At 41.1% G+C, this 21,922-nt stretch overlaps 1 protein-coding gene across 1 annotated transcript in view; it reads right to left on the bottom strand.

The window, feature by feature from the left end:
- AMFR (autocrine motility factor receptor) overlaps nucleotides 1-21,922 on the bottom strand; it is a 40,206-nt gene that overhangs the window by 10,655 nt on the left and 7,629 nt on the right. The window contains exons 2-10 of the mRNA XM_061138542.1: nucleotides 19,893-19,985; nucleotides 16,564-16,728; nucleotides 15,083-15,235; nucleotides 12,732-12,772; nucleotides 12,434-12,566; nucleotides 10,573-10,706; nucleotides 9,607-9,717; nucleotides 4,813-5,003; nucleotides 2,971-3,074 (exon numbers count right to left, since the gene is read on the bottom strand). Of these exons, the coding sequence (XP_060994525.1) occupies nucleotides 2,971-3,074; nucleotides 4,813-5,003; nucleotides 9,607-9,717; nucleotides 10,573-10,706; nucleotides 12,434-12,566; nucleotides 12,732-12,772; nucleotides 15,083-15,235; nucleotides 16,564-16,728; nucleotides 19,893-19,985 (1,125 nt within the window). The remainder of the gene's footprint in view (nucleotides 1-2,970; nucleotides 3,075-4,812; nucleotides 5,004-9,606; nucleotides 9,718-10,572; nucleotides 10,707-12,433; nucleotides 12,567-12,731; nucleotides 12,773-15,082; nucleotides 15,236-16,563; nucleotides 16,729-19,892; nucleotides 19,986-21,922) is intronic.

Raw genomic sequence — 21,922 nt, 5'->3', positions numbered from 1 at the left:
GATGAGACGGTGGGATGGCATCACTGACTCAATGGATATGAGTTTGAGCAAACTCCAGGAGATAGTGAAGAACAGGGAAGCCCAGTGTGCTGCAGTTCATGGGGATGCAAAGAGTCGGACACGAATGAGCAGCTGCACAACAAACAACAAAAAATAGGGGAAAAAAAAGATGACCCATGGGGAAAAGAAAAAGAATACATACTTAGCATTCGCTTCTATGTGTATGTCAACACTGTGGAAGTTCACAACACAGAAAAAACTAATTAAATTTATTATTCCGTGAGAGGAGGGAGTCTGGGCAGATGGAGGCAAGGACAGGAGTGTGACTTCACCAGATACTCTCTAAAGGTTTTGTTTTTTTGATTTTGGGATTGTTTTTGGTCATGGCTCAAAGCATGTGGGATCTTATTTCACTGACCAGGGATGGAACCTATGCCCCTTGCAGAGGAAATGGAAGCATGGAGTCTTAACTGCTGAACCACCAGAGAAATTCCCTACAGGTTCTGAAATTTGTGGATCAATGGCCTGCTCAAAAATCTTAAAAAAGAAAATCAACAAAAACTCCTCTGATGGCACACCCCTATTAAGCTACCACCTTACTTCTTTGCGCCATCTTGTAACACACTGCCAGCTACTGACTGTCTTCAGCTCCCACTCAATTTCCAATCCAACAATCTAGCATTCAACCCCTCAAGCCATGGAAACGGCTTGTTCCTCTTCAGCAGATAACCACCTCCACTCTGCCACACTCAAGATGTACTTCTCTGACTTCATCTGCTAAGAATTACCACACATCTGACCTGCCTCTTCTCCTGGGGTTTCCGTCCCTCTCAATCATGGCTCCTCTCTCTCTGCCAGACCTCAGTCCTGAGCCTTCCTTCTCTTCGTGAGCCACCTTCTTTCCCCTGAAGAGATCCAGTCCCCTACGACTTAAAGCTCCCAAATGTCTCTCTCCAGCTGGATCTCTTTCTTGAAGTCTGCAACTGTCTGCATGACACCTCTACTTGGCTGCCTCATGGACACCCTAACATCCCCGGCCAGACAGAGGGCCGAGGTCCTGTCCTCCATCTGTTCCTCCCTCAGTCCTGCCCATCTCAATACCTGGTACCAGTGTCTGCTCAGCTGCTTAACTGAAAACCAACACTCCGCTCACCCCACTACCCTACATCCAAACCAAAAGCACCGTCAAGTCCTATCAGTTCATCTTCAAAAAGCCTTCAGTCTGCCATTTCCTTTCACCTTTATTACCAACACCCTGGTCCAAGCCGCCATCCTTTTTTGCCTGAACTATTGCAACAGCTTCCTAACTGGTCTTGCTGGTTCCATTTCCTCCCCTGTAAATGTCATTCTCTCACAAGTAAATTATTCTCTGCTAACGGTCCTGTCAGTCACAGTCACCTTGGGAAGGGCAAAAAAAAAAGCCCCACATGGCCCACTAACACTTTCATTACAGAATCCAAACTGGACCGTGGCCTACACATCCCCATGTGACCTGCTCGGCAACCTTGATTATATCCCAGTCTTGGTTTTGACTCACACGCTCCAACCACAATCACTTCCCTTAGTTTCCAGAACATTCTCACCTCATGGCCATTGCACCTACTGTTTCCACTACCTCCTTTTCACCCTTCCTGTCTCAGCTTAAATATCACCTCTTGAGTCTTCTCTGAATGTCTCTTCTAGAACAGTCTACTCACCACTCCACATCACCTGCCCTACAGCCTCCAGGGCCCTCATCCCCATTGGAATGACCCCGTCTGTTTGTGTTTACAGTCGGTCTCCCTCTCTCCCCCCACAAAGAATTCACACTTCTCGAGAGGACACCTGTCCACCCTGTTGACACTCCAGGTGCTACGCAATTTGTTGACACAGCACAGAGCCCGTCTTGGGAACAGGCTTTCACTACACATTTGTTGAATAAATACACTAAGATAAATTAATGGACAAACAAATGAACCAATGACTTTCTAAAGTACTGGCCAGGCCTGCCCATGTCAACCAGAGGCCCAATTCAGGCAGGAATAACACAGTTTACATTTTTAAGACTCTTGCATTTATCATCATAATGAACACTACATTTCAACAGTGGCGAGTCAGTGAAGATCAGATGACAAAGCTTTAGAAAATACACAGAATCTTGAAGTATTTGGACAATGTCCTTGAATGAGCCAAGAGTATGCCTCAACATCTCACGGTGTATGTGTTTATGTGTATAAACACACACACTTACGTCCACAGCCATATATGTATGTATAAGGGTGCGTGTGAATGTATACTCAGTTATTTATTTTGGGAAGGGAGGAGATGGGAGTCAAAATAACACACTGGGTAGGCCTACTACAATTTTTAACAAAAATCACATCATTCATTCAAGTCAGCAACTCCCCAAATACTTTTGGTAAAAATCAAGAGAAGCCCCAAGACTAGTGAAGATGACAAGAGTGACCCTAGTAGTGCTCAGAAAAGGTTACATTATCTGCCACATCAGTAAAATGAAAGCTCATGTCCTTTTTTTCTTGGTAATTATTTAAATTTTGTTTTAAAGTTTTTACAATGTTATGTTGGTTTCTGCTGTACAACCATGCAAATCAGCCGTAGTTACACACACACCCTCCTTCCCAAGCCGCCTTCCGCTCCTCCCATCCCGCCTCTCCGGTCATCACAGAGCGCCACACGGGCCTCCCCGTGCTGCACAGAAGCTTCTCACCCGCTCTCCACCTTACACCTCCCAGTGTACACATGTTGGTGCTACTTTCCCCGTTCGTCCCACTCTCCCCCCTACATCTGTGCTTCCATTCCCTCCCTGCACAGGAATTGAAGTGGTCCCGATGAATAAGATGTCCCCGAAAACCCTGTCGTTTTGCCAGAGCAGAGTGAGTCCAGCTGGGTCACGCACACGGCACACGCTCTCCAGCTTCTCCTTCCCTCCTGATTAATAAGCTCCTTCTGAAAGCAGCGAGCACTCCTTACCATTGCATTGAGCTGGGAGTTGCTTGCCTGCGTAATGCCTAGAATGTTGGTGGTGTGCATCACTTCAACTGAGAAGCTCGGCAGCCAACTCGCGATCCGGGACCCTGAAACAAACGAGAATCGAGCGCAGGTTTGAGAGGCCTCCCTCCTCATGGTAGCCACCACGTGAGTGTCACTACTAGCCAGGGATTCCTTTACACCAGGCCTCTGACCAAGTGTCAATTCTCATTAAAACCCCACCTGCGTTTATTACTGTTATTCCTGTTTTACTCTTCTCAGGGATTTGACTCCAGTGCTCCTGTTGGTCCCCAAGGCACTCAGAAGTTAGGTAACTTGTCCAAGATCCAGCATTTAGTTACAGTGGCCAGGACCTGAAGCCACACAGTCAGGTTCCAGGACACTTCTCTGCTGGGCTGGCCCGCGCTCCAGTGGCCTTGGACCCACACACACGCCATCCCTCCACAGCCCGCACAGTCAGGAAGGTGTTCGGGCTGCAAAGCTGCTACAGGAGCTGACCTTTCACTCTTCTCTTCACACTACTCATAAACACTACTCACCCGGAGACATTTTCATGAAGTAGTTTCTACTTAATAATCTGGTTTAAAGACTTTATTTTTCTCATTCAAAATGCTTCTCCAGCAGCACTACAACACAGGCTGTCGGACTAAGGGTACCAAGAAGCCTGCCGCTGCTGCCATGGCCCTAAGGAAGGGGGTCCTAGGCTACGTGATCATGGGCGTCGGCACTAAAACAGCCCCACGTCAAGCCACGCATTTAAGGAGGATTTTCCTCTCTTTCACAAAGGAGCACTGAGGCCAGCAATGTAAAACAAGCTCAAGGGCCACTCAAAAGTCTTGCCTGGACAGTTTGTGCCCAAGAAAAAACTGGATACCTATTTCATGTACTTATTAAAGAGAAATAAAGTTGCCTTTGTCAATTTGGACTATGTTTTCAGTAATAATTCATAAGAAATAGTTTACATAGCAAGAACCTATGTCCAAGATCTGCTTGTCTATTTCAGAAGTCTGATGAGGAAGAGGCCTTAATTAGCAGTCACAAAGCAGCCCCTCTACACCTGCTCAGCCAGCCAGGCGGTCACCATCCCCTCTTCTCAGAGACGGACTGCGCTCCTCTGGTCCTTCCTATCAGGGATTTCAATGTGTTGCCACTCCTGCTGTGTCCCACCCTTGGAAACTCAAATCAGAGACAAGAAGAGCATTCCTCCTAAACAAATAGTCTAGGAATACCTACTTTAGAGTAGGAAATATGAACTCAGCATTTAGTGGTATTGAAACTGATGAAAATCAGCAATGGCCCAATGTAATGTGAATTAAGGGATGATAAATCAGTTCCTGATACGGTACCCATGATCTTAGAATTTTAAGTGTGGTTTTATCATGAATACAACTCTTTCCAACATTCTGGAAGGCTGAACATTCATATCTCACGGACAAACCAAGAGGGTTCCAGCTCTGATTCTCCTTCTAGTACTCACTGGAACGACTATTCAGTGACCCTTCATTATATGCTTAAGTGTTATACCAATGTAATAAATTGTTAGCAACAGTTAACTATTAAAGTGATTAAGCTCGCTCCTGCAGGCATGGCTGATTCAACTGTAACTACTTTCACCTCCCTGCACCCCCTTCCTCCCCCAATTCACATAGAACCTAGCAAAGTGCCTGGTATAGACTAACTCCTCAGTGTTATCCATACTTACTGAACATTGTCAGTTCAAGCTGAAATTATTAAACTAGCCCATCCAGGACAAGTTATAATGAAAACAGTTCCCCTAAGAGGAGAATACCCTGCGGGTGGTTTTAGAGGTTGAAACCAACTAACCGTCGAAGTGGAAGAAGTGATTGTGTTGGTTTAAGCGAGGTCTGCCTTCGGCTGCCGCCACAGGAACCAAATTCTCATCCAGGTTCTCTCCTGGATGGTCTTCCCGGACACGATTATTGTCAGCAATGTTAAGAGACATCCTGCATGTGGGGCAGGAGGTGTCTTGCTCTAGCCAGGAACGAAGACAGGAGCTACCAAAAAGTCCAAAATAAGATATTCTTAGTGAGAATTCTTTGTGAGAATTCACCAGAAGTACTCTGAATGTATCAGTGAGTTGTAATTTTACTTTCTATTCACCATTAGCAAGATTTAAACATTGAGAAACACTTGCTGACACTACCTCTCGCCCCGCTTCACCCTGTACTTCTGGTGCATCCTGCCCTGAACATCAATTCGTTAATATACACGGTCATCTACAAGTTCCCAGGCATGACCCTTTTTCAGTAAGACTTCCTCATACAGCTCACCATTTTCCTCTCCAGCTCAATCTGACTAACTTCCAATCCAACACCCTTGCCTCACAAGTCTTTGAATCCTCTATTCCAATGATCTGTTCTCTCACTCTACTTTAGCTACCCACTAATATGGTCATAACCTTGGCCTTCTCATCAAAATCATGACTTCAAAGCTCTTATTCTCCAGCTTACTATCTCTCTGCCAGAAGAGTGTATGACAGTAATGTTCCAAAATAATGAATGTGGAAATTCAATGCTATCAAATTTAGAAATAATAAAGTACCTATAATTCCTGTTTGTGATCATGCAACTATTAGCCAAATAAATGATATTTTTAAAGGTTCACGTCCCTTTAACCAACACCCTTAAATCACACTTCTAGTTACACCAGCCTTGTGTGGGGCTCCAAAAGTACGTAAAATCCTTGCCTTCCAATAATGCTACAGGTGACACACTTTTCATAAGCAAATCTAATTTTACTTCATATTTCCAGCTCAAATGGATCAGTGACCTAAATGTAAGGGATAAAACCATAAAACTATTAGAAAAAAACTATCATGAACTCAGATTTGGCAATGGATTCTTAGATCTGACACTCAAAATATGAGCTACAAAAAGAAAGAATGGGTAAATTGGATTTAATTAGAAGCTTAAAAGGTATACATCAGAGAATATTACCAAGAAAGTGAGAAGACAAGCTACCAAATGGGAGAAGGTATTTGCAAATCATATATCTGATAAGGGTTTAGTATTCAGAATACATGAAGAACTCTTACAACTCATCAACAGAAAGAAAAACAACCCAAATAAAATAGGATAATCTGACTTCAATAGACATTCTCCAAAGAGAATGCACAAATGCACCAACAAGCATGTGAAACAATGATCAGCATCATTGGTTAATAAAGAAATGAAATGCAAATCAAACCACAATGAGAAACCACTTTACAACCTTTAAGATGGCTATTATCTAATGTAAAATGTAAACAGGTATACTAGCTATAGAAAACAGTATGATAGTTCCTCAAAAACAGAATTATCACATGATCCAGCAATTCCACCTCTGGGTATATACCCTAAAGAACTGAAAGCAGGGTCTTGAAAAGAAATCTGTACCCCCATGTTCGCAGCAGCATTATTCATGATAACCTGAGAAGGCAGAAACCACCTAAATGTCTGTTGACAGACGAATGGATAAACACAATGTGATACATACACACAATGGAATATTTTTCAGCTTTAGAAAGGAATGAAATTCCGACACATGTTACAACATGGATGAACCTTGAAGACATTACGCTAAGTGAAAAAAGGCAGACATAAAAGGACAAATATTGTGCAATGTGCTATTGTGTGAGAGCTGAGAAAATAGAAAGGTAGTTGCCAAGGACTGAGGAGAAGGGGAGACTATGGAGTTATTGTTTGATGAGTATAGCATGTCAGTCTGGGAAGATGAAAATGTTTTGGAGATGGATGGTGGTAAAGGTTGCCCGACAATGTGAATGTACTCAATGTCACTGAACTGGTACACTTAAAAATGGTTAAATGGTAAAATTTATGTTATGTAAACATTTTCGAGGGTTCCCCTGGTGGCTCAGACAGTAATGTATCTGCCTGCAATGCAAGAGACCTGGGTTCAATCTCTAGGTCAGGAAGATCCCCTGGAGAAGGGAATGGCCACCCACTCCAGGATTCTCACCTGGAGAATTCCATGGACAGAGGAGCCTAGTGGGTACAGTCTATGAGGTCACAAAGAGTTGGACACAACTGAGTGACTAACACTTTTCACTTCATACATTTTTTACCACAACAAAAACATCACGTTTGAGAACTATCATTAAAAAAAAAAATCCACCATAATGAGATAACACTTCCTACCAACTAAAGTGGCTATAATAATAAAAAACAGGAAACAGTAAATATTGTTGAGGATCTGAAGAAACTGGAACCCTCATACGTTGCTGATAGGATGTAAAATGGTGCAGCTGCTGTGGGAAAATCTGGTGGCTCTTCAAGAAGTTAAACATAGAATTACCCTATGACTCAGCAACTTCACTCCTAAGTATACACTGAAAAGAATTAAAAACATGTACTCCAACAGATACAGATATCTGTTCACAAACGTTTATATTAATAGCAGCATCATTTGGAATAGCTAAAAAGTGGAAGAATGGAGGGTCCATCAACGGAAGAAAGGATAAACAGATTGTTCAATTATTATAAAAAATGTTTAACTCAGTCATAACAAGGAATGACGTCCTGAAATATGCTACAACTTGGATGACTTTGAAAATTTTATGCTTAGCAAAAGAAGGCAGTCACAAGAAGTCACATATTGTATGATCCCTTTCATATGGCAGACCCACAGAGACAGGGAGTGGATTGCCGGCTGCCAGGTAACGTGGAGAGAAGGAATGGGGAGTGACTTACTGTGACGGACATGCGGGGCTATTCTGGGTGATGAACAAGTTTTGAAACGACAGGAGTGGTGCTGTACCACACTGGGAATGCACCAAAGGCCACTGAATTGCACACTTTAGGATGGCTGATTGTATACTGTATGAATTTTGCCTCATTTAAAAAAATTAAATCCTAAAATGAATCTAACCCAATGCTTGAAAACATTTCTGCTGGAGTGAAATATACTCTTTTGAGTTATTCTTCCAAACTTTCTCCAAGCTCCGTAGGAACTATCTGAAAGTTTTTGAGAAATGCGTGTCTCTGGTCTTCCAACCTCATCACTCAGCACCACCATCCATCCAATCGCTCAGCCGCAAAACTAGGAGAATCCTCGACACCTCACGTTCCTCACTCTCTCACAGCCGGTCAGCAGCATGCGCCTCCTACTCTTCTTACACCTGTCCTTACACCTTGCCCCTCTCCTGCTCCTCTCCCACTGCTCTGCCCACACGCCTCTCGGCGCCCATCCTAACCCCTGCAGCCCTTACTAACCAGCCTCCCTGATCTCTCCCGGCTGCACATCTGATCCCGAACCCCTGCTTTAAAACCTTCCACGGCCCTCAGTTCCCTGCAAGGTGACTCAGGCCTGTGTCTTCTGCCTCAGCAAACACCACTCCACCCTCTGACATCCTGAACTCCTGCCACACAGGCTCTCTTTCATTCCTTGGATACACCACACTCCCTTCTGCTTCAGTAACGTTCCCACTGTCTCAAAGGCTCTTCCACCTGATCCCTTCTTGTGATGCCTTCATGCCTACTCACTGTCAGGAGTCACCTTCTCCAGGTGTCAGATTCCTTTGTTACAAGCTCTCAAGGACCATATTCCTTTTCTTTAGAGCACTTGTCTCAATTTATCCTTACATGCTCATAAACACTCCTGCTTAATTCATGTCTGTCTCCTCCATTAGGCTGAACACTTTGTGAAACAAAGACCACCTCTATCATTTTAACATTATTTCCCAGAAGCCAATTCAGCAGCCAGCGCATTAAAAAAAAAAACAAAAACAATAAATTTGTTGAGTTACTGATACTCCATCTCCAAAGTCTTTCTAATATTAAAAAGGAGAAGAAAAACTATTTGGGAATACAAAATAAAGAAAGGAAGATTAAAGATGTAAAGATTATAACTTTCTCAATATGGAAGACTGACCATAGATACAAAAGGTCAAGAGATACCTCAAGGTCTATTAACATGAAAAACATCCAATCTACAAACAGAATGGTTTAGGATTTAGGTTGAACAGACACAGTCCGTATGAGAGCTCTAAAACTGAATAACATTAGGAGGTGAGGACTGCAACAGCGAGAGACAAGGACTCGCAGGGGACAGAAGAGCCTGCACTGCACACAGATCTAGTTCAGCCATGGAGGTTCTATAATCCCTGATGACACAGTCACAGTTCTGGGCTGTGTACTGTCTCTGGTCTGATCCCCATCCCATCACACTGCCCTGGTGTGTGTTTCTATGCTGCTTCTGGGCATGCATGAAATGCACAAATAAACATTCTCACCCCAATAAAGGTGAAAAAAGGGAATAAGCTGTTGGAAAACAAGGATTCTTCCACCCCTTTGTTTTAAGTCTTAGTGGCCTATGTGTTATACCTCAGAGTTTACAGAGAAGGAATGTGAAGACAGCTGACACATGCAGAAATTGAGATGGCAAACTGTGAGTGGGGAACAATCCTGCCATGTAGGGAAGAGGCTGAGAAATAAGGCAGACGCTCCCAGGCCCCCCACCCCACTCAGTACCAGCACCATGGCCAGTCTGAGGGAACGCGCCCACTCTTCAGCTAAGGGTGGTCTTAAGCTCTGGCACAAGAAGCATCCTTGTGGCCTGGACAGAACACCAGTCCCACATGGCCCCCTGCAAAGCTCCTACTTGTGGAAAAGATGTCCACAGGGCAGTTTCCTCGCAGCCTGCATGGAATCCCAGCAGATGGCGCAGTCATCGTTATTGACAGCCAGCTCCTCTGGAGTTGCCACTGCAAACCTAGGAGAAAAGAAATCCAGAACCATCACAGAGTGCAACTGGCAGGGGGCTGCATCAGCCCCAAGCGCAGACACTGAGCATCACTTACACACAGACGTCACCTCTAACAGCACAGTTACAGCAGAGTCACGTTCAACACGGAAGCTCCACCCACCAAAACCATGCAACCATGTGCTCTTCAGAGATCATCAAAGAGCAAGAAACCTATACACAGAAACCGACTGCGTCGTAACACAGTGGCCCTTGTTAATGATGACTTGAGCGAACATTTCTGGGCAGATTAGTGGAGTTAAGACACCTCAGAGAGCCAAACTGCTCCCCTGGACACAAAAAGGATGCCTGTTTAATCTCACACCTTTCAGGCTTGGTTTAGCCTCAGGATGCCAAGTGAACACCTCAGTGAGGTTAAGAGTGTGAGAGACAGAATGTGTGTGTGTGTGTGTGTCTGTGTGTGTATGTAAGCATGCATGTGTAAGGAATAAAAAGGGCAGAAGTCCAAGGAGACTTCCATTTAATAATGACGATAAACATAACGATGTAATAAAAGAACCTAATATTTACCCAGTACTGTTCTAAGTATATTATGTTCATTATCCCACTGAATCCACCCAACATTCCAGGAAGACGGTATTATTATTATCCCTAGGCTTAAGCTGCCCAGGCACAGGGAGGTAAGTAAATTGTCCAGAATCACATGGTAACTAAGTGGGCTTCACATCCAGGCAGTCTGACTCCTGAGCCTGAACTCTTCATCATTCCATTAACAGCTGCAAAAAGCAGGGATATAACCCAAAATCTGTTATTATTAAAGATCTCAATTGTGTCAACATGGGTGGCATCAATCTGCTGACTCACCTGGCTTCCATGTTTCCGACCACTCGCAAATAGTTCTTGTGCCGGCGGATGCGACGCTGTACTTCATGAAACAGGTAACGCAGCTGCATGAAGATGACCAAGCTGGCCATGGACAACCAGATGTTGCCAAATAACTTGATGAGAGGGCGAGAGAATAAAATGTACAAGAAAGGTCAACGTGAACTTGCTGGCACTAAGGGTGAGGCAAGCAACAGAAGGTCTGAATCGTGGGTAAAGGTGAACAGGAGCAGTCACTTGGGAAGCAAATGCACATACTTCTTGCACGACCCTGACCACTGTCCATGCGCCTGAGCCTAGCCATCTTTTCTGAGGAACTCATCAGAAATTTTATTTTATTTTATTTATTTATTTATTTTTAATATATTTATTTACTTGGCTATACCGGCTCCTGGTTGCAGCATGTGGGATCTAGTTGCCTGACCAGGGATTGAACCCAGGCCGCCTGCATTGGTAGCTCAGAGTCTTAGCCACTGGACCACCAGGGAAGTTCTCTCATCAGAAATTTTAAAGCTTTATGCCAAATGATGTACATTATAAAACAGAAAATCAGGAAACAGACCAAATGCCCAGTAGGGGAACAGTTATACTGTGAACTCACATAATGTAATATTATATACTCATTATATATAATTATATTCTATTTTATATATAACATTCTGAAGATTAACAATATACGTAAATAACATTTTAAGTGAAAAAAGGGAAAAACGTATTTAAAAAAAAACTAATATGTGACCAAAAATTATGTAAAGATGTGAATAGGCAAACAACTGAATAAAATCTAAATACTCTATTATGGGAGCACGGTGTTCAAGGGTTAGGGGTGGGGAATTGAAAGAAGGAAAATGGTCAAAAGGTACAAATTTCCAGTTGTAAGATAAAAACTTAGTGGGGATATAACATACGACATGATGACTATAGTTATAACAGTGCTGTATTGTGTATTTCAATTAAATCATCATAACTCTGTCGTGGAATTTTTATCATAAAGGTATTAAAATGATTTAGAAGAAATGTTGCTAGCATAGGAAGATGCACATAATACAATAGCTACAAAAACCTAAGCTATATGCCCAATACACGATGAATATATGGCTTTGAATAAAGAAAGAAACAGTAACCACAAACAAATGTCAACACTTAACTTTGGACATTTGTCTGGGGTGGGGGTGGGGGCTTTAAAGTACGTTTTCAAAGTCATTTTAAAAAGTACACTTTGAAATGTGCTCTGTTTAACTCCCAAATTTTTAAATGCTACTTTGACCGGCTTACAATATAAACAAACTGCCCACCAAGTATGTTGGTTCTCACTATTCTGAGATCACTGAAGTGCTAGCCAGGGAAGCAGGTTTTCAGCATGGTGATTTCTTGCACACCAAAGTAAAATGCAAACAACAAAGTAGGAGAAATTGAGAATAAAGACTTTGCTTTTAAATTACAAAGATGGAACATTTGTGCATCCATGAAGCAGCTAACACTGTGGGAGTTCCCTTTACCACCTAAAGTAACCGTTAAATATCAGAAGCCACAGAATCTATGAGGAGAGGAATTCTCTTAATACCATGCTGAAAGAATTATCTACTGACTTGGTCAGCAGAGTGAGTTAAGCCTCCTGAGAGGACAGCAAACCCCTTTTGAGATGGGCACCAAAGCTGTTCCACACTGTTTTACATCCATTAGCCAGAAAGAAAAAAAAGGGGAGGGGCACAGTTGCATCATTTTTATAGTCTTTTAAGTGGGTCATCCACAAATGTTTCACTTATTAAACTCTGTACCAAACAGAGTTCCTGATTCTAAAAAACTTAGCTCTCTCTGTTGGAGTTCCCTCTGGGAAACTTACCAACATGTGAATATGGTGCATGAGGTCCAAGGACAAGAGAGTGAGCTCCATGACAAAATCTGTGTAATAGACATACGTCCCCTTTCCTTCCCATGTCCCTTCATGGTTGAGGTCCCAGAGGTGAATTACATATCTGCCATGAATAGAGAAGAATCATGTTAATGATTTACTGTCACAATTGAATTTGTTTTAAATAGGATACAGTAGAGTCATATTTTTACAAATTTTTTACATGTTATATTTTAAAATCAACTGTATGAGTAGACCTCCATCACCTCCCTCCCAAATTTCTACTCACCGTAAAATCACATGAGCAGTCCTCACTGTCACAAGAAGAGACTATTTTAAAAAGAAGAGATTGTTTTTTCCTTTTAGTAAAGTTTAGGATTGCTCAGACCAAATTAACTTTTGCAAAATGATAAAAGACAAACATTTCTCAGTTCAATTAAAAACCAGGTTGTTCAGTGGCTGGGCGGGTGAGGGGGACTTGGAGGATCGTAATCACAAGCTACCAGTTATCAAGTAAATAAGTACGGGGGATGTAATGTATAACATGACTATAGGCAGTAGTGCTGTATCATATACTTCAAAGTTCTGAAGAGAGGACATCCTAAAAAGTTTCATCACAGGGAAAAAAACATTTTGGGGGTATTAAGAGGATGCTTATTGTGGTAATAATCATTTCACATAAATTATTATCATTATGCTGTACACCTTAAACTTATACAGACTGTACATCTCATTAAAACTGAAAGAAAAAAAAAAGCAAGTTACCAACCATTTTAGTTCATGTGCTTCAAATTTCCATGGAATACTCTCATGATCTAGAAACTCAACTTTTATTGAGCCTTTTCCTGTTAATAGGTGACAACCAATTATACCTGTCCAGCTCCTGGGGATGCCTTCCACAATCTTGAGGTCACTGAGTTTGACAATCACTGCTATTTTGTACAGCACTGAGTCACCGTAACTGATAACCCAAAGAGGCTGTCTGAATCCCTGGTGACCACATACCCAAGGTGAGGTTTCGACCCCACCATCTTGGATAATCTACGAGTCCCTGCTTGCCGCATAATGCTTTCTGCACCCTGTTCACTGACACAGAAGAAAACCGAATGAAGGAAATCAATAACAAGATAAGACCTTCATGGTATTTTGTATTATAGAAATTGATGCTAAGAAAAGTTTCCTCTTAATCTAGGAGAATTAAACATAAAATTTTTAGAGATTAGAAAACTTTCATTTACAAATAGAAAATATTTTGCACAGAAGAGAAACACTATAAAAACATGATTTAGTTCAAAATATCAAATCTATAACTAAATCTATTTTAAGATAATTTATCTTAAAAACTTAATGAGCTAAAATAAAAATATGTACTATGACCCAATAGACCTATTTTAAGTATCTTTATTTTTAGGTATACCTTTTTCAAAGTTTGGCCTAGTAGTAATTAAAAGCTCGAGAAACAAAAAAGGAAAACAATGTATTTACACTACATTATACTCCAAAATGAACACTATTAAGCAAAATAAATTTTAATCCTATTCTAACAAATTCCTAATTAGCAGTTTAAACTTACAATTTTGATATTAGCCATCTATTGACAGTGATACTAGAAATCTATTATTTCATTTTTCATTAATAGCAATTATGGACAACATAAAAGTGTTTTTCCTTTGGCCTGAAGAAAAAAGCAAATATAGCCACGGAAAAGAAAGAACATACAAAAAATCTGATTTCTGTTGAATAGAAATTGGTATTTTCAGAAAGGTTTTTAAAAGTACATTTTAAATATACATGAATATCTCAGATTATTCTCTGAAAATAACAAATACAGTTTCCATATTTATTGTATTATTCTGTAAAATCTTAATTTATGGCCTATCTAAACTAACCAATTACAGGTGGTAATTAAGTCACTAAGTCAAGTCCAACTCTTTGCAATCCCCTAGACTGTAGCAGGTCAGACTCCTCTGTCCACGGGATTTCCCAGGCAGGATTACTGGAGTGAATTGACATTTCCTCCTCCAAACCAATTACAGGGTATTTCCCTATTGTTACCAAGTACTGCTTCTTAAGGAGGAAACCTTTCCCACTTTGAAGTCATAGACCTTGGATTATGCTAATTTTACCACTTTGGAACTTTTACCAGTTCAGCTTCCATGCCATTTTCCCATTCATAAACAGGCATGTAAGGTATTTACAACAATCCCCAGTGTACATTAAGCACTGTGTATAACTGCTGGCAAAAATAATTACAGCTGACCCTTGGGCAACAGAGGAGTGCATAATTTATAGTCGGCCCTCCATATCCAGTTCCTCTACATCTGTGGATTCAACCACCCAGGGACCGTGTAGTATTTCCTACTGAAAAATATCCACATATAAGTGGACCCACACAGTTCACACGTTGTTCAAGGGTCAACTGTACTTTTTATTAGGTTGTAGCAAGGATTACATGAAATAACATACATAGAAGCATTCAGTATCAGTACCCAATCTAAAACAAAGGAACTCCAAAAATGTTTGTTAAAATGAAAGACCAGCTATCCATCACGGGTGAAAAATAATCTGTCAACCACCCTCTAGCTTCTTTGAAAATACATGGGAACACAACCAGAACAAAAGCCTGTATCTGTATCTTACCTCTGCAGCCATGAAAGCCAACGTGTGCATCCCATGGGTGTAGCCTGTGACGCAACAGACAACTGCTAACCCACAGCAGGAAAACAGCATGGCGATCAGGAGGGACAGAACTCGGCCGTGGCTACTCATGGGGGTGGTGGGAGAAAAAGAAAGCTGGAAGGACAAAACAGGAGACAGAAGCTCATTCTTCTGCATGGCAGGGTTCACCCTGACTGAGAATCTCAAGGTTAATCTTGGTGTCTTTGTTGGGAGGTCTGCACAGCAAAGTATCCCAGTACCAGATGGTCAGAATTCTCCAGCCAACCTCAATATGAGCATGTGCTGATACCTTGAGATCTTCACCATTTAATTTAGGGACCATAACAATATACATGATATTTTCATCTCAGATTCTCAAGAATCCTCCTGCCAGTGGGGTTACAAGCCTCTAGAAGCCACCTGCCAGAGCTCTGTCATTCTCCCTCTGGCTCCAACAGGACTCTGGGCAACACCACGTTCTGTCATGCTCTTTCTCAATCTTGCTCTAATCCTAACCCCTCAAAGTCACTGGGGCGACATTCCTAGCCTGTTCACAGCTGGGACAACTCAAGTGTACTCCAGGTGAAGACGGGCCACTATCGTCGTGCTGCGTTAACGGTACACAAGCAGAGGCAACAGCTGGGAGAAGGGAGGTCTGGACTGTGACTCCTGAGCAGGAAACTGTAGATACCAAACCAGGTGGGGAGATAAACAGCACCTGTTCATGGCCCGGGGTGGGGGCTGAATTCTGAAACAGCTCAAGGCTGTGGAACTGAGATCAGCTCACACCGAGGTGCAAGGACCACCACGGTCCATGAAGACTGGGTAAAGAAAGGGGCAAAGAGCACCGTAGGGTGGGTTTCACAGAGCGGTAGGATCACAGGTGCCCATTTGCTCTGGATCTATGAGATTAGTTAGGGAGCACTCAGGAATGAAGATTCTTCCACACAACTCTGTAGCCAAAAGGCAGAACTTATACCCAGACAGAAAAGGATTCACTTCTCCGGGGACCAAGGAGTGAAGAGAGCTACTTCAGTTCTGGCCCGCGGGTGGAAACAACATAAACTAGTCAGAAAGAGGAGCCCCAAGGGTCAGAGTAAGAAGGGAGAAAACGGAAGGAGATGAGAACAGAAAATACCTGGAAGAGATCAGCTATTTTTTCAGTTTAAGCTTTCCTTTCACTCACTGCGATCAACACAGTTTGTGTTACGTGAACTGACCCCACGTGGGCTGTCATGTAACACTGCTGGGGAGGGAAGAAAGCCTCCTGAGGGGACACTGCCCCTGCATTCCCTGGCTGCTGCAGAAAGTTCCTCAAGAAACAGGCAGGAGGTGCCTGAGCCAGGAGCCTTCCCCGGGAGAGCCGTCCTGCACATGCGTGTCACGGATCATTCATATGACACCATTCAGACCTGGCATGTGTATGCCTAAGCAGGAAAAGAAGAGCTTGGGTAAAAACTTACATATTCAAACCGGTCCTTGCAGAGCTGAACCATCAGGTGCAGAAATACTAGTCCAGCAAACCAGAGGCACCACATGACCACTTCTTCCACCGTTTGGACATTCAGCACACCGAAAATGAAAATGAACTTGTAGAAAATAAAATTCCAAAACTTGTCTTTGAGGTGCTAAAAAGAAAAATATTTGTAAAGGTGAGTACCGTTACACCTAACCCGTTCTCGAGAAGGAAACACAACAAAAGCTGGCTTTTAAGGAGGAGAGAATATTCTATCCTCTGCTTTCTAACACATGTCCATGACAAAACCAAAGGCAAAGAAAGAAATGAGCCCTCTGAAGAACAAACGTAAGACATCTAGGAAGTAATCTATAGATTCTGGGTTGAATTCCTCAGTTATGAAATTTTAGACATTAAGAGTGGAATAATATTAGTTTAGTATAATATTAATAATATATGTTATGTAACAGAATAAAACACTAAATAAAAAAGAATGGTGACAGTTACAAGTATCATTTTTACTACTTCTGCTCTCTGAATTCTTAAAACAAACAAAAGATTAGACATTCTTTTTTTTAAACATCCTTCAGATTCAAAAGTAACATATGCTAATTTTCCAGCCATAATCAATAATGTATGAAAAAGTACAAAGAAAAGGTAAAAAAAAGCCTTAAGGTTTTCATACAATTTTCTTCCTAAATGTAAAACACTGATTGATGCCAATGAATACTGTCTGAATGGACCACTTTAGTGGTTACCGATGGTCACTGAAATGTTTTTTCACCATTCAAAAAGTATTGCAATGAATATCTTTGTACAAAATTCTATTTTTTTCAGCAATCAAAGGTTATGGATGTTGTTATGGTTTCTAATAAGTAACATCCACTGATTTCCAATAAAGTTATATAAATGTACACGTCCACATAAGTATATCTGCTTCACTGTACTCTTTCTTACTGAGGATGTCCAGTTTTAACAACATTTACCATCCTGAAAAAAAAGAAGGGCAACGAGGAGCATCAATCCAACAGATATGAAAAAGTACTATCAAGCACAGTGGTGGAAACTGAGTGCAGAGGAGAAGGATGACAACACGGCTCCTAGGTTTACTTTTATATAAAGTTTTTAAACTGGGTAAATGTTTCACAAATTCAAAATTTTAAACAGAAAGAAAAGCAAAATTGAAAAAAAAAAAAACAGAAATAATTGAACCCACATGTGGAACACATTGATAACAAGACTATTTAAAGATAAGAGTTATTTTGAGAACTTTAAAACACTGTACTGTGCCTAGACGCCCTTTGTTCAGAGAACAAAATGAACTAGGAATCCTTAGTGAATGTCTGTTTCCAGATCTGGGGCAGGAAAGCATGAGGTGAAGCTAGAACATTCTGTGCCCTGGTTCTGAGCCTTCGTTCCACCATCTATTTCCTGTGTGGCTTTGGATACCATCCCCATGCTTTGGTTTCCCATCTGTAAGACAGGTCTTATAACAACAGCATATAACCCACAGAACAGCTGGGGAACTAAGTAAGTTAATACATATATTGTGCTTAGACAAGTGCCACAGTAGGCATTAAGTGCATTTAAAAAAAAATTCTTGTTCTACACCACCACTTAATAGTTTAATATTTGTCCCATTTTAGGCATTCAATGTCTTTGCCCCTAGTATTTACTCTACTTCTTCAACTTTAAGCACCCAGAGAGTAAACCCATGTCAACGCTGTAGTGTTCTAACTCAAAACACTGCTTGGTAAATACTACAGGATGGCACTGGTCAAAAATGGTCATCACAGAACAACATGAAAGAGGTGATCTATACTGAAAAAAGTGGAGATGAGTGACCAATGTGCCAATTATGATTACCTCCAGGTATTTTAAAAATCTCTGTAATACTTCAAGGTTATATCTTTTGTAAATTTTGGACTGGTATTTAACATTTTAGGAAACAGAAAGTGGTACATAAGGCCCACTAGTGCCAGAACAACCCACCAACAATTAGACAGCTTATTTGTCCTAACTGATTTCTGGCCCACAAGTCAAACTTGAAAACAGAAGAAGCATCAAAGAAACCTTTTGGGGACTTCCTTGGTGGTCCAATGGCTAGGGGCCCCGAGTTTGATCCCTGGTCAGGGAACTAGATCCCACATGCCACAACTAAGACCTGGTGCAGCTAAATACACAAATTAAATTAAAAAAAAAATTTTTTTATGCTACCAAAAAAAACTATGTTCTATTAATCCCATCTGGGAGACCTCTGGAGTTGATATTTTGCAGAAAGTGCTCAATACTCACTATTGAAAAATTTGGGGGAAAACAAACAGCCCTGCTCTTCACAGCATCCAAGGGCTCAATCACACAGTAACTGCATTTTAACTCTGCCCAGGACCTCAGCTGACTTGATAACAAGAGATTCGGGTTGAAAAGCATAGGTAAGGGGTGAGGCCACTGTGTACTGTTAACGTATTGACAGCAGGTCTTTGTGTCTTACCACTGGAATAAGACAAAGTACAACATAGTTCTGCTCATATATTACTGTTGTACAGGCCAGTTCTAAAGTCTTACTTTAAAACACACCATTCTACACTCTATCCACTTAAATCCTTTGGGGAACTGCCAATCTGCACAGTATGTTCATGGCATTAATTCTTTAATGAAAGCACACCCTGCTCATATATACATTCTGAGAATACTGTTCACGTGTCAGCCTATCTCACCTGAACACTGGCTTGCAAAACAAGGAATCTTCCTTTCCAAATGGAAAAGCTAAAATCTCTCAGTAAATTCCTCTGGAAAAGTACTCATATTCTAAAGAATGATATATATATGATTATTCAAACAAAAAAAGTTGGAGCTTCTTTCAGAATTACCTCATCAATGTCGTGGGGAAATAGCAACCAAGAACAATACTGGGACAGCCTGGTTACACTGAATACAGACTATGGAAGACACGAAGTATTTTACCAATGCTGAATTTCCTGACGTTGACCATTGTCCTATGGTTATATAAGAAAATGTCCTTGCTCTTAGGAAACATATGCTGCACTATTTGAGGTTATACGTGAAGTCCCCAGTTTACTCTCAAACAGATCAGAAAAAAAAAAACATATATAGATAAAAGGTGAATATATACAGATATAGATATTTATGTATAGATAAAAGGTGAATGTTAGAGCAAATGGGGCAAAATATTAATAACTCTGAATCTGGATAAAATCTATATGGGAGTTCTTCATACTGTTTGTGCAACTTTTCTGCAAGTTTGAAATTATACCCAAGAAAGTTTTTGTTTTCTTAATTTAGTCACAAGAAGGCATCCTTGCTGTGCGGACTTACCTGTCTTTCGCTCACTCGAAGCGGGCCAAACACGATACACTGGATTAGCTTAGCCACCAACATCAAAATGCAGCAAGCAGTATTTACTAGAACCTGTACACAAACCAAAGAAAGGAAGTTTATTTCCTCTTGTTGAAAAATAAATGCAGCTCTAAAAATTTTCTATTGGGAATTCAGCCAACATTTCTAACGACTGAACCTTTCCAGTTTTCTACAAGATCAGTAACATCTGAAGGGGCACATTTTTATGGGTGGTGGGGGTATGGATGAGGAGTGGGGAGGGAAGGTACCAGCTTGGTGGTTAACTCACAGAGCCCTGTCCCAATGTGAACCCATCAGAAGGCCATCATCCCCTTCAGTCTTAACTGAATTGAGCATAAACTCTGTACTGTATGTATAAAACCCTATTAGAAAACCCTATCTCTGAGGCATATCAATCTCACATTAAGATTTTGAACAGTCTAGAAGAAAACTTTTCCAGAAAATGTAGTTATCATGAACAGTAAAAGTCTAGCACCCAAACTTCCTACACTGCTCTGTTGAAAAACAGGAAATATGGAGAAGAGGGTGAATGGTCACAAAAAGAGTCTACAAGATCATGGAGAATTGAGAATCAAAAACATACACATTTTCAAATGTATTGCAATGGGACAAAAGATACCTGTGGTTGGTGTTGGCCTTAAAGGAAAGGTTCTGGGGCATTCGAAAGGAGCAGAATCAAGGAAGTGGGAAGAAAGAAAAAAACTGGCAGGAGGAGCTTAGAACTGCCACCATGAGACACCAGTGAGAGTGCAAGGCCTTCTTCACCAGCAAGTAGAAAATTTCCTTAGTAATTAAGAAAGACCTTACACCTAAACAACAAATCTAATGCTTACAAAATGAAATTGTGGGCTGCCCCAACTCAGAAGTTAGTATGGCACACCACCTTACTGATGCTCCAGTGATTTTTAAAACCAAAGAATCTGAAAAAGCCAAAAGGACCTTGATGCAGAACTGTAAAGAGGACTTTTAGTTAGAGCAAATGAAAATGAACACCAACGACAGAAGACTACTTCAATCTTTGTTTCACTAAGTGTATAGGAAGGTGGAGGTGGCCAGGTTCCTCTTTCCAGGTCATCCGTCCCTCTACTTCTGAAAGAAGCAAATGGTTGTTTTAAAAATGAGTAAATAAAGGAAGGTGACAGAGAGGGTAACATAAGGAAGGAAACTCCCTAGGATCTCTTCAGGTTCCTCTTTGTACTTGACATTACCCAGCCCTTTGGTAACCCTGATGCATTATGTATCATGAATGGCAGCCCTGATTCATTACAAAAGAATACATTATGTTTAGTTACATACTGCCTAATGGGACAAGTAAGTATGGGATGTATTTTCAAAGAACTAAAACAAAAATAGTGCTGAAAAACAAAACTCTTCTGGTAATTTCCTCAGATAACCAGAAAAAAAAAAAAAAAACGAAATTAGCTATCCAAAACATCCTAACCTCCTTAAGTAGTGTGGAACAGCCCTATTCAAAACATTCCAACAAACTGGATAGAATACTAAATTTTAAGGAGATGAAATAGGTGTTTAAAAGGCTCATCTTCCTTGTGTTCTAAATTAGTTAGTGGGAACCCCAATCATGTCAATTAAGGAAAAAATGTCATAAGACAAAACTACAACCACAGTCCCTCATGCCATATGCCCCAGCTGAACCTGATTTTTAAAGTCAGCCAAACATCCATTCCCAGCCTAACTACAACACAATTTTTTTTAAAGTCTTCCTGTTTTTGCAGGTAGGCATATGAAACACAGAAATAAATATTTAGCACCTACATGTTAAAGGTATGTGGGAGGTTAAGAGAAATGAGGTTGATTTGGACCCTGCACTCAAAGAGCTGTTAGGATCTACAGGACTCAGAACTTGGTCAACATCTAACAGGCCAAGCCAGCTGCTCTCCTAAGAATAACAGGAGAAATCAAATTTAGAGTCACTCAATCATTTCTCTAACCTAAACAGCTTTCTCACACACCCTGGGGTATAAAATAAG

This window comes from Dama dama, chromosome 4 (assembly GCF_033118175.1).
Source record: "Dama dama isolate Ldn47 chromosome 4, ASM3311817v1, whole genome shotgun sequence".
Classification (NCBI taxonomy): Eukaryota; Metazoa; Chordata; class Mammalia; order Artiodactyla; family Cervidae; genus Dama; species Dama dama.
The sequence above is the reverse complement of the archived record's forward strand: the minus strand, read 5'-3'. Positions and strand labels throughout refer to the sequence as shown.